This window comes from Sycon ciliatum, chromosome 8, assembly GCF_964019385.1.
Source record: "Sycon ciliatum chromosome 8, ocSycCili1.1, whole genome shotgun sequence".
NCBI lineage: Eukaryota > Metazoa > Porifera > Calcarea > Leucosolenida > Sycettidae > Sycon > Sycon ciliatum.
In genome coordinates this window covers 7,304,689-7,323,714 of record NC_088650.1, presented here as the reverse complement: position 1 = coordinate 7,323,714, position 19,026 = coordinate 7,304,689, and the positions used below count along the sequence as shown (strand labels likewise).

The 19,026-nt window shown below is 47.0% G+C and overlaps 2 protein-coding genes across 2 annotated transcripts in view; one reads left to right on the top strand and one right to left on the bottom strand.

The window, feature by feature from the left end:
- Positions 1 to 11,621, top strand: part of LOC135823100 (zinc phosphodiesterase ELAC protein 2-like) — a 27,738-nt gene extending 16,117 nt beyond the window's left edge. Inside the window, exons 16-28 of the mRNA XM_065335933.1 lie at positions 1,198 to 1,406; positions 2,253 to 2,306; positions 2,719 to 2,787; positions 3,284 to 3,428; positions 4,057 to 4,192; positions 5,624 to 5,680; positions 6,020 to 6,105; positions 6,586 to 6,664; positions 8,261 to 8,411; positions 9,089 to 9,167; positions 9,828 to 9,975; positions 10,309 to 10,492; positions 10,954 to 11,621. Of these exons, the coding sequence (XP_065192005.1) occupies positions 1,198 to 1,406; positions 2,253 to 2,306; positions 2,719 to 2,787; positions 3,284 to 3,428; positions 4,057 to 4,192; positions 5,624 to 5,680; positions 6,020 to 6,105; positions 6,586 to 6,664; positions 8,261 to 8,411; positions 9,089 to 9,167; positions 9,828 to 9,975; positions 10,309 to 10,492; positions 10,954 to 11,141 (1,585 nt within the window). The 3' untranslated portion in view covers positions 11,142 to 11,621. The remainder of the gene's footprint in view (positions 1 to 1,197; positions 1,407 to 2,252; positions 2,307 to 2,718; positions 2,788 to 3,283; positions 3,429 to 4,056; positions 4,193 to 5,623; positions 5,681 to 6,019; positions 6,106 to 6,585; positions 6,665 to 8,260; positions 8,412 to 9,088; positions 9,168 to 9,827; positions 9,976 to 10,308; positions 10,493 to 10,953) is intronic.
- LOC135823101 (1-acyl-sn-glycerol-3-phosphate acyltransferase alpha-like) lies at positions 11,487 to 19,026 on the bottom strand. The gene is made up of 3 exons (XM_065335934.1): positions 18,448 to 19,026; positions 13,981 to 14,152; positions 11,487 to 12,377 (listed from the first exon to the last, which is right to left on the bottom strand). The coding sequence occupies exons 1-3, from the start codon at positions 18,916 to 18,918 to the stop codon at positions 12,250 to 12,252; spliced, it is 771 nt and encodes a 256-aa protein (XP_065192006.1). The 5' UTR covers positions 18,919 to 19,026; the 3' UTR covers positions 11,487 to 12,249.

Below are 19,026 nucleotides of genomic sequence, written 5' to 3'. Positions count from 1 at the left end.
GGTGCCAGGGACCTGACAGGTTTCAGGTGTAAAATTTAATGCAGAATTAGGTGACCAGCATTCGCGGCACATACAGTGTATACGCGAATGCCTTTTAGGTGTAATCTAGATTTAGGTGCCTTTTTTTCTACCGAAAAATCACCGAAATTATTTTAAAAAGTTACACCGAAAATAACGTGTTTTACAGTATGCAGTTTTGGGTCGGATTTCACCGAGCACAACTGTGGCTTCATTCTGCAAGACACGATCAGAACTGGCACGGGCTCTTCAGACCTTTACCCAGCCGAATCCGACTTGCTGTTCACCGCTCATACTTGCCAAGTGTACATGTCGTCTGCTCTGTGCGTGATGTTAGAGCATGCATACAAAGAAGAAGAAACTATAAGAATTTGTTGCAGGTTTGAGTTCAAGCTTGACACTACTGTCAAGAGTAGATAAACAAGAGTGTGCAACTCCGCATGGGTTGGCCCACGGCGGAATTTTTTGTTGACGTAATCTTTTCGACGACGCACGCGCTGCGAGCCTTTTGGAGAGTTTTCCCTCGTGCACTTGGCTGGGCTTTACACTGCAAGGTCGGTGCCCAGCACGTGCTCTCACACTGCTCTGCGGCAAAGCCGCGTTTCTCTGAAAAAAGGTGACGTAAACAAAAAATTCCGCCGTGGGCGCGGGGTATCTGCAGATTGTGCAGGAGAGATCCGGAGTTGCACACTCTTGTTTATCTACTCTTGCTACTGTAGATCAACAAATTTTGGCCGGTGAGAAACTTTGGCCGATCTCGAAATGAAACTTTTGGCCGTGAACAAACTTTGGCCGATTGGGGTTCAATCATGCATCCTTTGCCCTATGACAAACTTTAGCCTGCGATTTACTTTGGCCGGTTGGCATCAAGTGGCGAAATCAGCGAAATCAAATCGCCAGCGAAAATTAGTTGATTTACAGTATACTCTCACTACTGTCAAACACGTTATTTTCGGTGTAACTTTAATTTCGGTGATTTCGGTAGAGAAACCAGGCACCTTAATTTAAATTACACCTAAAAGGCACAAGAGTATGCACTGTATGTGAAGGGAACGCTGGTCACCTACTTCTACATTACACCTGAAACCTGGCAGGTCCCTGGTACTGAAACTTTAATTCACCTAAAATTGTATGTTTTACACTTTATGCGTCTGATGTTTGTCTGATTTGTTTCTGCAGCATGCAGGTGCAGACTCCGATCGATGTCAATGCACTGCGCGATGAGCTGCTCGCCATTCCCAACGTCTTGCCCGCTGTGGAGGAACTGCGCAAGGTGCAGCGAGAACTGGAACAAGTAGCGCAGGTCAATGCTGGCACTGCCAACGCCAGCGCGAAAAGCACTGAAGACCCTGTTCCCCCGTGTGAAGCTGCACCCGAGCCTACACAAGGTGAATACGATGCTTTCCTTTCTCTTTTGGAAGGCTTGGGAGAACTTCGAATTCGAAGGATCAGTCAGGGAAGTGGTTCGGCCTGGTGCCATAGATGGCTAGAGCATTGCTCATGACAAACAAGGTTCCCGGTTCAGGGCCTGGTGGGGTCGGCATATTTTATTTTATTTCTTCGAATTTTCTGATTCACATGTCGTTGGAGTGTAGTCAGCACATGCTGCCTCTGGTTTCAGTCCTCATACTTTGAAGTACGAAGTACAGTACTATTGCCGAAGAACTGGAAGGTCAGCCTTGTAGTCTAGGATGTTCTTATTTCCCATGCACTACAGTGTACAGTGTATGGGCAGCGGTTGAGTCACCGTGTATACATTGGCATGCTGTGCTTGGTGAAATTCTAGCCTGGTCGTTCTTCGGCGCTCCGATCTTCAGCTCCCGCCAGTACTGTATGCTACTAGTATGTGCAGGGAACTTTATACTGAAGTGTTTGAGTGTTCAGTTGTCTGAGGATTGCCTTAGCTTTGCTATGTGCATGAAACGCAGCGTTACAACACTAACCTAGCCGGCTGTCTCTGTTCTCTTCTGCCTTTCTGGTAATACTCCATCATTGTGGTGTTGAGCACTCTAGGCAATCTGGGAACTCTCGCTATTGTGAAGTGTTTCAGTGTACATGTACATTGTAGCCACCATGAAATGACTGGCAAGGCATATGCAGTGTTCTCCGAAAATCACTCTCTGGCATAGGAATTTTTCGCTTTACATGTACTTGTGCTTGCACTCTGATTTCCGTAGGCACTATGGTGTTTTGGACTGAACTGGTATTATGTGTTTGCCCTTTTTCCGGTGCAGAATCTACGCAGACTGTCACCAGTGACAGTGGCATGCCTTTGGCAGATAAAGCAGGTGAGTTGTGTCTTGATGTGGTGACCAGTGCTGGTGATAATGTGACCGATCCATCTACTACCGATCCCGTGCCTGTGCTGGGCGAGTTAGCACTGGCGAGCAGGGGGGGGGGGGGGGGGGGGGGATGACCATGCAGTCTCTTGCATTCCTTGTTGAATGTTGAATCTTCTGCATTCATGCTCTGCTCTAGGATCAGGAACACCACCACCCTCTAGGATCAGGAACACCACCACCCTCTAGGACCAAGCTGCAGATACAGCTCCTAAAGCGTGTCTTTCCGAGTGATTGTATCTGGTGCACTACCTGTTCGGTACTGTTGTTGGAGAAATCCCCTGTGTTCAGCTCTATTGTGTGGCGAAATTCCCCGAGTTTAGCTGTGTGTGTGTGCCCTTTGCATGCTGATGTTTTCTAGACGATATCCTGGCCAGTTTGGCAGCTATTTCGGACCGTCGTGCTTCAGACCGCCGTGCGAAGGACCCCGGTGAGTGACAGGGGGCGTATCCATCCTTTTCCTTAGCTTGTTGAAAGGGGTGTCATGTTTATCTCTGTTATTGTGGGAGGGGTGGTGTCAATCAGGTATGTAATTTACTGTATCTGGCACACTCTTGCAGGAAGTATCATTAGATGTAACGTTACATGTGCAGTGTTGAGTGTTCAGATTGCCATGCTGAAGGCAGTACTTTTGCTTGTTTTCTACTGCTGCGCTTGCTGCAATGGCTGCAGTACGGAAAACGAGCACTAGTCACCGTTCTGTACATCGTCCTGGGTCCCTAGAACAATGTATTCTCAGGCCTGACAGAACTGGTCCGGTTGGTCAGGCCATGGCCGGACCAACTCTTTGGCCACCAACACATGTTCCTGCAGAGGAGGCCATATGTACCTGCCATATCCTACACGAGCATGAATGATAGTGGTGGGGCCGGACCAATCAATAACTGCTTCTGCCGGTCCTGATTCTGCTCTTGTTTCTCTGTCAGATGTGCTTCCATGGACGGAGGCATCGACCGTGGCGCAAGTGCCGTCTTCATTCGACCCGCTCGCCAGCGAAGTGGTGTTTCTCGGTACTGGCGCTGCCATACCGGGAAAGTTCCGCAACGTCAGTGCTATCCTTTTGAAGTTTGGGTAAGGCAGCAGCATTGATCGTTTCTCGTTTCTCGACCAGTGGCTTGTAATTTCTTGGAACGAAGGGAGTGAGGCTGATCACTGTGATGATATAGAGGTCATGCAAATAATTCTGTCATGGTAGTGGGACAGTGTACTGGTAGTCGCTGATGTGCGCTAAGTGCACAGCGTGAGTCAGCGGATTGGCTTAGGGGAGCTAAGTGCACAGCGTGAGTCAGCGGATTGGCTTAGGGGAGCTAAGTGCACAGCGTGAGTCAGCGGATTGGCTTAGGGCAGCTAAGTGCACAGCGTGAGTCAGCGGATTGGCTTAGGGGAGCTAAGTGCACAGCGTGAGTCGGGGGTTTCACCTGAGCTAGAGCTAGTGCAGCGCTGCGCCATGACTGTTACCACGCCATACAAAGCATCTCGACTAACTGTGTAATCGCCTAACCTCTATATGAAGAGAGGTTTGGTTCACTTGTATTTTCTGTACTGGCCTTAGCCCATTGTTTTGTAGACTCAAATGTCTATTGTTTTCTTTCTCAGTCCATAGGGCATGATTATTCTTTCATGATACGGTGCATTTCATCTGCCTGCCTTACTGTCTATCTCTCCATGATTTCCTGTACTACCGTATCCTTTCTGACAGTGAGCTCTCCATGCTGATGGATGGCGGCGAAGGAACGTTGGGTCAGATGTATCGCCAGTTTGGCCTCGACCTGGACCGTGTCTTGTGTGGCCTACGGCTTATTTCCATTTCACACATCCATGCTGATCACCAAAGTGTAAGAGACATACTTGGTGCTTGCGTTAGAGCTTGGTCATCTCTCTCTCTCTCTCTCTCTCTCTCTCTCTCTCTCTCTCTCTCTCTCTCTCTCTCTCTCTCTCTCTCTCTCTCTCTCTCTCTCTTTCTTTCTCTCTCTCTCTCTCTCTCTCTCTCTCTCTCTCTCTCTCTCTCTCTCTCTCTCTCTCTCTCTCGCTCTCTCGCTCTCTCTCGCTCTCTCTCTCTTTCTTTCTCTCTCGCTCTGACTCCCCCGCCGATTGTTGTGTACTGTTATGGAATGCTGCTATGATGGTCTTACTAGCATGCTATAGCAGTAGCTGATTTGTCAGTCTGGCCTCTCTGACAAGGTATGTTCGGCGCGTCGGTCGGGCCTGGTTTAAATCTGGCTTTGGAAATTTATTTTTCATTGCTGTCAGGTTCAGCCTCATTTTCTCTGTGCTGCGCTGGCGAGTCCACAAAGGACGAAACAGTTCTGTGTGCAGATTGAGTGTAGTACTGCAGTGTGTGAATGTTTACTCCTTCTATTGTTACCACTTCTACGAGAGAGCTTGGAAGCTCAGGGCCCTACGCTATGCTTTTTTGCCTTGATGACCTAGACAAAAAAAAGCATAGGGATGTTATAAATTCTTTAAAAAATCCTTTTTTTTTAGACATAACCTGGGATTCGAACCCGCACTATCGCGCGCCCTGCATGCATCCCCCGATACACTTCGCATACATACTAATTCTTCCAAGTTGTTTCACGTTGTGATCTTGCATTTGAAAGCCCTATTTGAATATGCATTGTGGCCAGCCGTCTTTGATGGCACGGTACGGTAGGGGATAGGTACGGGACAGGTACGATCGAGGGTAATACGACACCGTCTCTCCTTACCGTACCGTACCATCAAACACAGCTGGCCACATACAGCTGCCCGCAATATTCAAATAGGGCTTTCAAACGCAAGATAATAACGTGAAGCAACTTGGAAGAATGGGTATGAATGCGAAGTGTATGGGGGAATGCATGTAGGGCGATAGTGCGGGTTCGAATCCCAGGATATACCTGAAAAAAAATACATGTAGGAGAATTGAAAAATTTATAACATCCTATGCTTTTTTGCCGTCAGATACGGATAGCGCCAGGCGTGACACAAACAAACACACAAACACCAAATTAAAGGTGTGTGGACCCTGGCTAGCGCCAGACGTTACTGAAGTAACGTCTTCTGCATAGCTACGGGAATTAAATTTTATTGTTGACATGACATGCAATACTAGTTACCACTTCTATTAAATTTTTATGTTGACATGACATGCAATACTAGCGCCGAGGTGTATAGACAACAGGTAGTTTTCAACACCAGTCCCACCAGTATTTAACATAGCTTATATTTCCTGGTTGAAACCTGGCATACTCATATACTGACACGTCCTTTGTTGACCCCTTCAGGGCATCGCATCTGTCCTGCTGGAACGTGAGTCGGCATGCAAGCGTCTTGGCTGGGAGGTAAGGGGCATTGTAGAATGAACATGTGTTACAGTGTAGCCAATGTAGACTCTAGGGATTCTGAGATTGCGTCGTCATTTTAAATGTGTTTCTGTGTAGCCCCTGAGAAGTGTGTGTGTGCTGTGTTAATCTTGATTTGATTCTGGATGCACATGGACCCTATGTATACCAGTGGTCTTGTATGCAACAGTCACAAGTGCACGTTCAACAACTGGACAGAGTGAGATGGCAACAGTTAATGCAGTTACTTTGTATACAACTCTCTGCTCCTGGCTTTACGAGCATAAGCCAAACACGCATTCTTATTTATTTATTTCTCTTTCCTTGGCGACATTGCAGGTACCACCGGTGGTTGTGATCGGCCCCACCACATGGATGACCTTCTACAGGTACTTGGCGTCTGCCATGGTTGTGCCCGATATCAGGTTAGTGCCGCGCTGCCTTCTACAGGTTTGTCATGTCAGAAAGGCTAAAGTTAGCAGACAATTAGAAGAGAAAGACTAAACCCGCTTTAACAGTGATCATCATGCTTGCCGTTGTCTTGCCATCTTGGCAACAGGGGAAGAAAGTAGTGATGTTCACTGGTTGAGGGAATGCAAACGGGAAAAGTCTGAAGAAAAAATTGACTGTCACCTCCAGGACTCGAACCAGGGACCTTCACTTGAGGCCAGCGATGCTCTAACCGCTGAGCTATGGTGTAGCTGTCATCCAAACAGAGTGGTGATGGTGGTGGATTGACTAGAGCAGTCGATTGCAGTGTTGTGTGCCTTGTAAACGCACTGAGTAGGGTGTCAGTGGGACTTGGAGGACATTGAACTTGCAATCTTGTCTCCAGAAGGGATTTATTTTTAAAGCAGTTTTCGTTAATTGTGCTGGCACTCTGGTTCTTGTCTTCCCGTCTGCAGTTTCTTTGGAACGAACAGAGCGACTGGCAAAGGCCTGGCCACGGATGTTCTTGCTCGTACCGGTTTGCCCATCACACGGGTAAGTGGATGAATGCGGTACCATGCGCTGTGGGCACACACTTTATTATACTGCAGCAGAGCTATTTCCCTTAGGCCTCGGTCACACTACGGCAAAAATGCTGCGTCAGCGTCAGAATCATGAGCTTTTCCATGGCAACTGACGCAACGCGGGAAGTCTGAGCGTCAGACGCTGCTGCGTCTGACGTGGGGAAATCGGCTGCGTTGCCGCTGATGGGAGTGACGCTTGGCGGAAAAACAGTATCTTTCAAGTAAAATTAGTTTCAAGACACTTTGCTTGAGTTGAGCAGTTATTCGACATTCGTCTCTTCAAGGTTTGTTTTGTTCCCTCTTTTTGTTCAAGATGAGTCCGTGGACCTACGAGGCCGAGGCTGCTCTGCTCCGAACCTGGCGGAAGAGCGAGGCATTTTCTGAGAAGAAAATGATGTCGAGAAAGGACCAGTTGTTTGAGTGGGTCATCGGCCAACTGGAGCCTGTTGACTTGTGAGTGTTGTGTTGTCGTCAAGAGCCCCAAAAAGGACAACAAGCATGGCGAAGTCAGGAGAAACACAGCTGCGATGCGGACTTTTCTTGCCTGATCCATGACACTACAACTGAAAATGGCTTCAAATTAGGAAAGAAACAACAACGATCGTGCACGCGTGGACCTTTCGTCTTCTTGTAATCAAAAATCAATGAAAAATTCGAAAACTTTGTCCGACAATTTTTTTGTATAATAAGCAAAAGGCCGGTTTCCGTGGGAATCCGTGTCGTCATTGAGTTTTCATGGTGATTTTGTGACGTAGACAAATGCGTCAAGCCGCGGCCGGCAGATGACCTGCAAAAAAAACAAAACACTGTGTGACCCCGCGTCTGCGTCAAGTGCTGCGGGTTGACGCTGCGTCCAGCTTCAAACTGCCGTAGTGTGACCGAGGCCTTATCCAGACATCTCCCTCTGGTTAGCTGAACTATGTCACCACATAAATAGCCAAGCCCTCGCATCCTTGTGTGTGTGTGTGTGTGTGTGTGTGTGTGTGTGCGCGCGCGTGCGTGCGTGCGTGCGTGTGTGTGGTAACGGTCTTGGTTCAGTGAGTCCAGCGGAACAAGAAATACGTGTCCTGTCCATTGCGGCTGTGGTGTGTGTCCGAGTTTATAAGCCATTCTGAGATACAAGTACCATTCGGTTCCGATCTACTGTACCTAGCTGTGGGAGGCTCTACTGTATTCGCATGTTTTTAAAGAACTCCTTTTCCAGCTCATGTTTCATCGTACATGTACATGTAGATATACCAGGTAGCTTACCTGTTTGCCAGAAAGCCGAGCATTTGGCCAAGACCACAAACATGTTCCAGATTTTAGTATGGCGATTGACCTATCCATAAGCTTTGTTTGTTTAGAAGTACTGATCTCTTTTGCCTGCCTCGTCTCTCTTCTCTCTCTCTCTCTCTCTCTCTCCCTCTCTCTCTCTCCCTCTCTCTCTCTCTCTCCCTCTCCCTCTCCCTCTCCCTCTCCCTCTCTCTCTCTCTCTCTCTCTCTCTCTCTCTCTCTCTCTCTCTCTCTCTCTCTCTCTCTCTCTCTCTCTCTCTCTCTCTCTCCTCTCCCTCTATCTCTCTCTCAGCTGTACACTCATCCCGTGCTACACAGTGTACCAGCCTGGGCATCTGTGGTGGAAATCCGCGGCAAGCAGCAGGCGGATGGCAGTGTTGGCAAAGGCTATACACTAGTCTACAGTGGCGACACCAAACCATGTCAGACATTGGCTGATGCTGGTAAGTCCTGTGTGCTGTGTTTCCTACACCATTCATACACACCGTCAAAGCACAGGCACGGTGAAGGGAAGGGAAGCAAAAGCTTTATCGCTGATGGGGTACAGTAGAGACATACAAAACCAGTTAGCTTAAAGATTGCCCAGAGCGTGAGACACAGAGTTGGTAGAATTCCCTCTCTCCCTACATAATTCTATCTTACTGTGTATAACACTCCCCAAAGTGTACAACTGGCGGTGTGTACTGTAGGCTACAGTAGCCGTCATAACTCACTTTCGGAATCATGCAGTCAGCTCTGTGCATACGGGAGTTTGACCGGCGACCGCTTCTATGTACGATCCAAGTGGATTACATCACGAATATGCTGTGCAGGTAACACGAGTTGTGAAAGTGTTTATTTGGAATTGCATACTGTGTGGAGTTTGGACTCTGGATATGGTGAAGGTGTCGCTGTAGACAGTAACAGCGTGGCTTGTCTAGAGGCATGGTTAGGAATGGAAGCGGAACATTTTGTTTGAAGTACGATATCGAGTCCGCACTAGCACTTGTGGACGTGCCTGATGTATTGACTTCATTCCGACTCAGTCCCTCACTGGACCAGCGAGTGAGTGTGATCATAAATGGTGTGTATCTGTTTGTGCGGTGTACATAACGTTGTTTGCGTGTGTGTGTTTTGACAGCTCGAGGTGCGGATCTGCTCATTCACGAGGCAACCTTTGACAGTGGCCTGGTCGACAAGTCCATGGACAAGTGTCATTCGTGAGTCTGCTGAGTCATACCTGTGTTGTTACATCATGGATTGCACTGTATTTATTTATTTTAGTTTGTTTTATTTCAACGTCCTATGGCAGAAGCCAATGCAAAGGAGGGGGCATTAGCCATGTATGCGACTGGCCACAATGTGTTACCATTGTAAAGTACGACCACATCTACCATGTTTTCCCCGATTATAAGTCACCCATTTTCAGGTTTGAGCGCTATTGTTTCGATATATTCACTTCAGTAGTAAGTCATCCTCGATTGTAACTTGTAAGTCCCAACCCCCTTGTTGCCCTTGAATCTTTGTGTGAAAAGGTGCGACTTATTTTCGGGGAAATACGGTACTAAAAGGAGAAGGACTAAAATCGTTACGAGTTATGACTGACTGTCTACCAACGTAACCAGATCATACTCATACAGTCAGCGAGTGCGACGGAATGGCACAAAACTAACAAGGAGTACTGAGACATTCAGCGACCTGACACCTACGGAAGTGGACAGTTATAGTCATAACTCGTAACATTTTGTCCTTCTCCTTTTTAACCATAATTAAATTGGCCCACCATCCGAGTTCAAATACAGTACTGTATCTCTTTCCCTGTTTGAGTGGTTCTGTTGTCCACTGCATTGTACATGTACTGACTTGCCACGTGTCTTTAGGACTATCGGAGAAGCGCTTGGTATTGGCGAGAAGATGGCGACCGACTTTGTCATTCTGACGCATTTCAGTCAGCGGTACAAGATGCCAATTCTCGACGACTGCTCGAACCCTCCAGTTCCGTTTGGTGTTGCCTTTGACATGATGACGGTGAGTCAACTAAACGTTACAACTGATTTTGAACAAAATGCATTGTGTCTACTCCCACCCTAGCTAAGCAAAGATTTTTACAGTGAGGCAGTCCAGTGCAAAGTTTAAGGCCCGTGCGTGTCCTCTTGCAATCATTTGACCGTGGCTATAAAATACAGCTGTAGGTACCCTGGAGGTACATTATACCAAACTGTTTCACTGTAGAACCAAGAGACAGCAGACATGCCATGGTCATCATCAGATCATCTCCGTGCCTTTGCCCTTTGTCAACTACACGAACCGCTGGTGATAACGTGTCATTACTGTGGCTGCTTCCGCTGCTTTTGATTGCAGGTTCGATTGGGTGAGCTGAGTCGCCTGCCTAAGCTTATACCGATGCTTCAGATGGTGTTTGACGCGCGTGATAATGCTATTCGCAGCAGAGACAGCTCACCGGTAGGATCTCCACATGCCGGCCGACGTCACGGCTCGCCTCACCACGGCGGTGCGAGGCGCTACGCACATACCGCTGCTACAGGTGACTGGCTAGAACGCACACATGGACTGTTTTCATCGCTCAGTGTTAGACTGTTAGAGTAATCCCAAGTAGAACTGGCATTGCTTGTGGAGCTCGTCTGTACTGCTGCTGCTGCTGCAATGATTATGGGGTACATGTTCTTGTATTGCAAAGTAATTCTATCAGTTTGAATAACACGCATGATGACCTACATGCAAGTAAAAACGAAGCACAGCGAGGGCCCTGAGCTGGCTACACTCTCGTTTCTTGTGCATGCCGCGTATACAGTAATACCTCGTGGTGCAGGCATGAGGTCACTACAATTATTCTTGAGTGGCTGTTGCTTTGTCAGGTGCAATGCTGATTTTGAAGTCCCCACAGAGATGCAATCACTTCCTCGGATTGTACTGGTACCATTGAGAGTTGAAAGGAATTGTGCGGGTGTGTATGTGTGTGTGTGTGTGTGTGTTTCGCATGCTCAGGTGGAAGTCCCCAATCAGTATCACCTGAAGATGCAGCATTGAAAGACGGTGGCAGCAGGTCACCAGTGTCCGGATCACCTCGGGGTCGACGACGAGGCAGCGGCTCGCCAAGGAACCACCACCACCGCCGCCACCGCAATCACTCTCGCTCCCCAAGCAACAGCCCATCAGGGTCTCCGGCAAGATGACACTAGTGTGCGCCACGCCTGAAACGTAACTCGTCTTTGTCTTCTGACAAGGCAGCGCAGTGTCTTTATGTCAAGTGTGCTGCAGTAATACTGTTGGCAGTGTGCTGTTTTCCGCCGGCATCTTGAACCTTTACCGCTGCCAGTTCATGTCCTATCATGCTGAGGAGTGACGTAGATTCCCAGCAGGCTTCTGGATGACTGTAAAGTGCACGTAGCCTGGAACATGACAACAGCAGCACCTCCAGAGCCAGCACGCTCTATTATGCTGCATGCATGCATGCATGATGTTGCATTTCTCATGCATCTTCTGCTGTTTTGAGGAGTTCCACCTCGCTTTCTCGCACATGCCTTCAGCGTTTTTATTCTTCTTTAGTCAGCGTTTTGGAAATTATTTTACTTACATGTAAAAAAAGTATTTATGTGGCAGCTAAAAAGTTTCATGATAATGTCCTGAGTTTGAACAAAAAATGATCAGCTTAATATTTTCGTAGAAGAGCACCTGCCTGTCCCAGGACGATAAAACAGCGTACGGAGCAATAATGAAATCCAACATAGCCTCTCTCTCACACACAAGCTGAAACAACTATGACACCCTAGACCCGAGTGATGCAAACAGCAAGCAGCTAACATAAATAAAAGAAGAAAATAAAATAGCAGGGCACGAACCAAGTGTACACCAGGACATCAAACTGCCAAGGTACACGAGAGAGGTATAACGCCCCTAGGGAAGGTGGCAGTGATGATCCGTTGTTTAAGGCAGTGTGGGACAGAGATGGGGTGCAGGTCGGTGAGAGTGAAGGGAGTTTAGAATCTCAGGCTCCGAAAACATTAATCAATTCGGAGAAAGGGGAAAAAATAAAGTGATCAACAGCCTGTAAAGATTCCTAGAGTTTGCTTTAATAAAAAAGAATGCAGGTCAGTTTGAGTAAGGTTCTCTGTCCAATACGCAGGTCAGTTAAGTACAAGACAAGATAGAAGTAGACCATTAGGGTGGATCCACCGAACACGAGGAACTCTTCACTTCACGACAGAGTGCGGATCTTTACCAATCGGCTATGCCGTGAGCAGAGCGGGCATGGACGGACGGCATTGCGCCGACACACGTGTTTTACTTGCCGTTGAGCTGTTCTAGTGTATCCAGCATTTGCGACGATACAGACTTCATGAGGTCTTCCATGTCGTCCTTCGACATTCCAGTGGTGGGGACCGGCGGCAGTGCTTTCACACGGATCTTGCCTGGAATTGGAGAAAGCAAGCACAAGGAAAAGACAGAGTACTATAAGGATGCGTTCGTTTTTAGCTACCTGGTAGAGTAGAGTAGAGTCACTCTATCGATAGAGGTAGATGGCAGAGGCAAGTGCACGAACGCTATTCTACCGGATTTAGTAGTTTACGCGATATGTAAGTATAATGTTTCTCCTCTGTATGGAGTTGTGTAGAAGTCCTTGATCTTGCTGGAAATCCCGTAGCTCTACCAACTTTTTCCCGGTAGAGCCGGTAGAGGAAAGTAGAATCTACCCTTTTGAGTAGATTTTTTTTTCAAAAAACGAACACCTCTACCGAAAGAAGTAGTTTCTACCCAAACCTGTAGATCAAAAACGAACGCCCCCTTAGTATAACATAAATGTATAACAGGTTATTTTCGTTAAAAGAAGAAGAAGAAAAAAGAGAGAAGAAAACACATGAGAACAAGATACGCAGCAACTATCCAAGACTGTAACAAGATGATAAACAGTCAGAAAGTGTGATAATAGGGCACAAAACTGACAAGTTACTGAGACATTCAGCGACCTGAGACCTAGCTCTAACACACCTCCAGTGCGCAAACCAACAGCCTTCCAACTTGGAAGATTCATGGTTACGTAGGACCGAAGAGGGGAAGGTGAGCGCAGCGAAAATGTGCACAAGCTAAGTCCCACGGCAACAAAGAATGTTCCAAGTTGGAAGGCTGTTGGTTTGCGCACTGGAGGTGTGTTAGAGCTAGGTTTCAGGCCGCTGAATGTCTCAGTAACTTGTCAGTTTTGTGCCCTATTATCACACTTTCTGACTGTTTATTATCTTGTTACAGTCGTGGATAGTTGCAGTAACTAGTTCTCATGTGTTTTATTTTCGGTAGAGAAACCAGGCACCTAAATTTAGATTACACCTAAACGGCACCAGCGTATGCACTGTATGTGAAGGGAATGCTGGTCACCTAATTCTACATTACACCTGAAACCTGGCAGGTCCCCGACACCGACATTTTGATACATCTTTTAAACATTACACGTTATACAGAGTACAGTAAGAGCAGGATATTTCATTAACACTAACAAGGCCGGTCTAGGAAGCTCGAGGTAGAGTGCTCAATGTACGAATGTACAGAGCAGTATACACACACAACAGAGGCGAAAGGCTGTGTTAGCTGTAACTTAAAGTTTCACGCATCGGAGCGATCATCAGACAGCAGCATTCTCATAAACACTATGTAGCTGCTGTTCAGGCCTTGAGCCATGCACATGCACAAAGCCGGGCACCACAGTTGTGTGTGTGTGTGTGTGCCCTGAACACCGCCGTCACAGTGTTTGCTATAGCTGCACAATGACCACACGTGACAACCATGCACCCCAAGAACATCACAGTGTGTGTGTGTGTGTGTGCGCGCGCGTGTGTGTGTGTGTGTGTGCGCGCGCGTGTGTGTTACAGGCAACAAATTATCACGACTTCAATACCACTGCTGCAGTGGAGTCTTCAACTTCATTTTTTCAATAACAACAGTCAACTTAAATGGAAATGGAAAGTTCGGTGACAACGTCCGAAAGCTCATTGCACACCTACAAGGAGCACCGTCCACACTTACCACTATCCCATCTCATTTCCGTTCTTGAGTAGAAGTCTGACATTGAAGAGAAGACAATGGGCACGACGGGTACCTGGTTCTCAATGGCCATGAAGAAGGCACCTTTCTTGAACGGGAGCATGCCGTCGCTAGTACGGTTGCGCGTGCCTTCCGGGAAAAACCAGATACGCCCCTGCAAGGAACACAGAAACCGCAATTCACACGACGATAACATAGATGAGAAACAGGGAGAATTCTGAACAAATACCAACTAGGAAGCGTTGTTCTCTGTGAGCTTATGCGCTTATGCTAGCATAGAGAGCAGCCAACATTCCTGAAGTGTTACCAAAGGTTGATGGGTACGTTCATTATTCGATTTCACCAATACATCCATCCAATAATAGGAGAGAGAGCGAACGAGAGCGAGACTCGTAGCATTTGCACACGCATTGCCCATGTGAGCAACCCCAGAGATGAGGGCGAGACCCAGCCATGGCAAAATATGTAGTTGATAAATTGCACAAAGAACACAGTCACGCTGCTCCTCCGTAATCTGTACTACCCACAGATTGAGGCATTCCAGGTTCGGGTCTCATTGAGCTTCCGCATTTTCACACCTCGCTAGTGCAGCCAGGACCTTTTGCAAGCAAGCTATTTGTATTGCGACATACCTCACTGACCCTTTTGGCGCGCACCGTGTTCTCCAAGGTCGTCACCTCCCCGTGGCGTGACCTTTGATCTTACCCTATAAAACCTGATGATATTGCATTATGCCTCACAATTGCTATCTCTGTCTCTCTCTCTCTCTCAAAGAAGAAGAAGAAGAAGTCCAAATAAGCCTACGCACAAATGCGTGTCGTTCGTGTTTCTTTGTTCGTTTTTGCCTTTTGGTTGTCGGCTAGCTAGTTGTGAGTTCTCTTTGGTCTTGTTCAAAATGTCGCTTCTGCCATCGTTTTCCGTGGACCCAGAACTCAGCGAAGCTTTAGTTGAGCTTGAGCGAGACTTTCATGGCATCGAAGTCGAAATTGTTTCTTCCAGCTCCTCCAGTGACAGCTCTGGGTGTGCCGGGTACCCGGGTACCCGACCGTTAAGCTCAGGTACCGTTAGTAAAAGGGTACCCGTTTGGATTTTGATGAACCAGTCAGTACGGAGCAACACTGCTGGGATCGTGTATTCCAGGCGGGAGTCAATTATTTTCAACTCCACGCTGGATGTCTGCATTGTTGTTGCATTTTCGCACCTAGTAGATCGACTCCTGCGACTATCAGACACCAATCGATTTGCGAATCACAATGTGATATCAAAATGCAACCCGAGAACAGATGAATAAAAATCTTGATTTATGTGAAAATTGCGCAACAAATTATACATGGCTGCTAAAGGGTACCCGTTAACCCGCCCGTTAAGAAAATTACCCGTTCGTTAGTTAAAGGTACACCCGTTTGACCCCTAGTTACGCCCATTGCTTCTGCATCCGGATCGCGTTGATCTGACCTCGCTAGAAGTTGCAGAGTATCTCTGCAGGGTATCAACCCGAGTGTTGGCGGCGGGCGAGAAGCGCCAACGTTTACCGAAAATCGTCATGGCCGGAGTCGATGATTACGGCTCCCCATCGCAACACGACAATGGTATGCTGTTGAGGTGCTGGGACGACGGCCGTAGGTCGATGTACAACGTCATGAAAGCCAAAGGCGCCATTAACGAAGCTGAAGAGGTGTTCAAGGATGCAGAAGAAGTCGAGTCAAGCGAACTCCTGAAATTGGTAAAGGATTTGAACACCAGGAAGATCTTTCGACAAGATGCGTAACGGAAAAATTTCAACACCAACGCCGTTTAGTTATCTGTCATCCCCACACGGGTGACACGGATTGTAGTGCGCGTCGGTACCGTCGACATCGATGAGAATTGCCCCAACACAAAGATGCCTGAAGTTGTGTGCGATGACATCGAGTCAAGGAAGAGGAAGGCCTACGAGAGCGTAGACAGTGATCAGTCCGACTCACTCGTGATGGTTCAGGCATCAGAATCCTCACCACTGATTGAAGTGTCTAGAAAGCGATTCTGGACTGTACAGTACCTTCGGTACATATATTCGATGTATAAAAATATTATCTTATCATTTATACAGTTCTCTCTCTCTCTGGTTTTTCATCTCATTACAAAAATTCTGCGCATTTTTTCTCCATCTGCGCATAAAATCTAGACTGACAACCTGCTTGTTAAATCATGCACCTGCTTTCAGGCGTAAAAACCCTGTTGTAGAGGTCTCAGTCCTCATTTGTTAGACTTACCTGTCTTTATAAATGTAACTTTCTCTCTCTCTCTCTCTCTCTCTGTCCTTATATCTCCATGATGGATATACTTATTATACACTCTATGCTCGTAGAGAGCAAGCTGATATACCGTCATGCCTCAACATTGAGGCGTATTGCTAATATAAGTATATTTTAATATCTGATCGTCCCATCTTTGTGAGCACGAGCTACTTGTGAGAAACGGAAAAGGATCCGAAAAATTGAAAATACAGGTCAAAATACTGCAAAACTATGAGTTCTGATTACCGGTATAAATATAAAATTGAAAAAGGAGAGATAGCACTAATATTAAAAATGATGACCTCATAATGCAATATTATCCAGGGCGGTGCATAACACCCCACCCCTAAAAGAAAAAAAGTGAGATTGGAACCCACATGTACCAAGAGTCCATAACCCCCCCAGAGTGTGCAACTCCAGGTTGGGGTCTGGCGCAACGAAATCCAAACATTGCGTCATCCGGTCCCCGGGCAAGCATGGGCGGATGGGGCCATGTGCATATCTGGTACATCCGGCGGGGGTTCCAAGTTGAAGGTTGCTTTGAAGCAAGCCACGGAAGTGTCACGTAAAACGTTTGCTCCACGGGCTATGCAGTGTCAGCAGAACGGCTTTGATTTCACAGTCACAGAATTTTTTTATTTGAAGAGAGTTTCTCTGCTCGTTGTCTGAAAAGCTTGTATTGGGAGAGTTCGTGACTCCGGGATAGCAAGAATAGGCATGGATATAGATTTACAAGATTTGATGGAAATAGCTCTTGGCACACGGCATGAAGACCCGATCGATTTCGAAGTAGATGTGCTTCAACCTGCTCCTCAGTCCCATTTTGGTACAAGCAAGAGTCCATAAGCCGTTCGCCCACCAAAGAGACACTCGAAAGTGAATGTTCCTGCTGGGTTCACAACCAGACGGTTCAAATTGACGGGTGTTCCATTGCATGTGAGAAGCACAGACTTCGAGCAATAAATCTCTATCCAGGTGCTGGAAGAATTAACAATTTCCAACACTCGACAATCGAGAGAAGAAAATGAGGAGCCCAGATCGAGCAAAAACTGACGAATATCGTCCACAGAGACACTGCACTCCGGCGACAATGGGGAGCGCTTTGCTTTAGGTTCAACAGTGGCCATTGTTCTTCTCTTATCGGAGAGACACTCAAAAGAGAAAACTGTTCGACAACTCTAAAATAATTCTTTGTGTACTTGAGCCTTTCCAGGCGTGTTACGTACAATACCTGGCCGTGGATTCGTAAAGAAAGACCCCAAATTGGGCAAACGGGCGAAGTAGGTCCGGGCCAAACTTCCCATTTCGTCATAGCTACTCACTACATGACGTATGAAGTTTGGATTTCGTTGCGGCACTGATTTGTGCTGAGAAGGATCACGAGTTGCACACTCTGGGGGGTTATGGACTCTTGCATGTACACAATACATATTTTCAATAATACCCCATTTTTGGGGGCAGGGCGCCCCTGTTATAGAACCCGCTCGTTGCCTACTGCTGTTGGAGAGTGGATTTCGGCTTGACCCACAGTTGATTTTTAGCAAGATGTGAAAGTACATTGTACAACAGCACCCCCCCCCCCCCCAATCCAACTACCTTATATCATACCAGGACAGTCAGACCTCGCTTATCCGGTCCTCTTTTATCCGGACCCCTCGCCATCCGGAAGAAAATCGTTGGTTACCGATTCACAGCATATCCCATGCATACATGCAGTATGTGCGTTTGACTATCCGGTTCCCTCGCCTATCCGGATATTTTTCGTGGAAAACGGATGTGTGCGGTTATGCCGAGGTCTGACTGTAACACGCTTCTAGCCTAGGTCATCACAGAGGCATACACATTTTTTGGCCATGGAAATATATCGCAGCCTCACTACTGTACTAAAAAGCTTTCGGACCACAATTCCGAGACGGAGCTTGGATTAGAGCCTGGTCCTATTTCTGACCACTGTTTCCACAAGGTGCCTTCCCCTCTTCAAGTACAATGTACTGAACAATTAAATTTCAATTTTTCACTTCATTACTCGTTCGTACCAGGCAGTTTCTCCTTTCATTCTACATGATAAATGTATTGTACTGTATACATGTAATACAACAGCATGCATTATTCTCCAACATTTACACCCTTTACTAGTATAGCATACGAGGAAATACATGAGCAATCATCTCACCTTCCTTTGGACCATTCCCTGAAATACTGCATTCAATTGTTGTTTCGCTCCGGAGCTGTTCTTACGATTAATCAAGATCGTTCCATTCAAGTACGCTGCTATTCCAAACACAGGCATGAATACGACGGACTGCTTTGCCACTGCCACGGTGTTCTGGGGCCAAACGGCCATCATGGCGAGCAAGTCGAGGGAACTCTGATGATTCGAGACGAATATGCAGCTATGCTCTTTCTCGAGGTGCTCCAATCCCTCCACAATAACCTCAGTGCTTGTGAAGACCTTCATGCCAAGTGCCAACACACGGCCATATATTGAGCTCAAGTTCATATGGTTGGTCTTGAATGTGATCAAAGTCAGAATGAAGCCATGGACAATGTTCACCGAACAAAGAAACATTACTAACAAAGCGAACACCAGTAAACGAAGGAGAAAGCGCACTCGTTGGAGCACCCCTGCAAGAAATCCGGCCATTGTGAACGCTCCCTGGACAACATACTATGCAAACTGGAACACCAGGACAGCACAGAGGCCTTTTGAACCTCCCCAAGCAGTCTGCAACAAAAAATTGAATCTGCTTCA

Excerpts from the sequence above, each read along its gene's own strand:
- LOC135823101 (XM_065335934.1), bottom strand. The coding sequence starts at position 18,918 with ATGGCCGGATTTCTTGCAGGGGTGCTCCAACGAGTGCGCTTTCTCCTT. Across the intron at positions 14,153-18,447 it reads AGGGAATGGTCCAAAGGAAG|GGGCGTATCTGGTTTTTCCC; the intron begins GTGAGATGATTG and ends TGTTCCTTGCAG. Across the intron at positions 12,378-13,980 it reads GGAAATGAGATGGGATAGTG|GCAAGATCCGTGTGAAAGCA; the intron begins GTAAGTGTGGAC and ends CTCCAATTCCAG.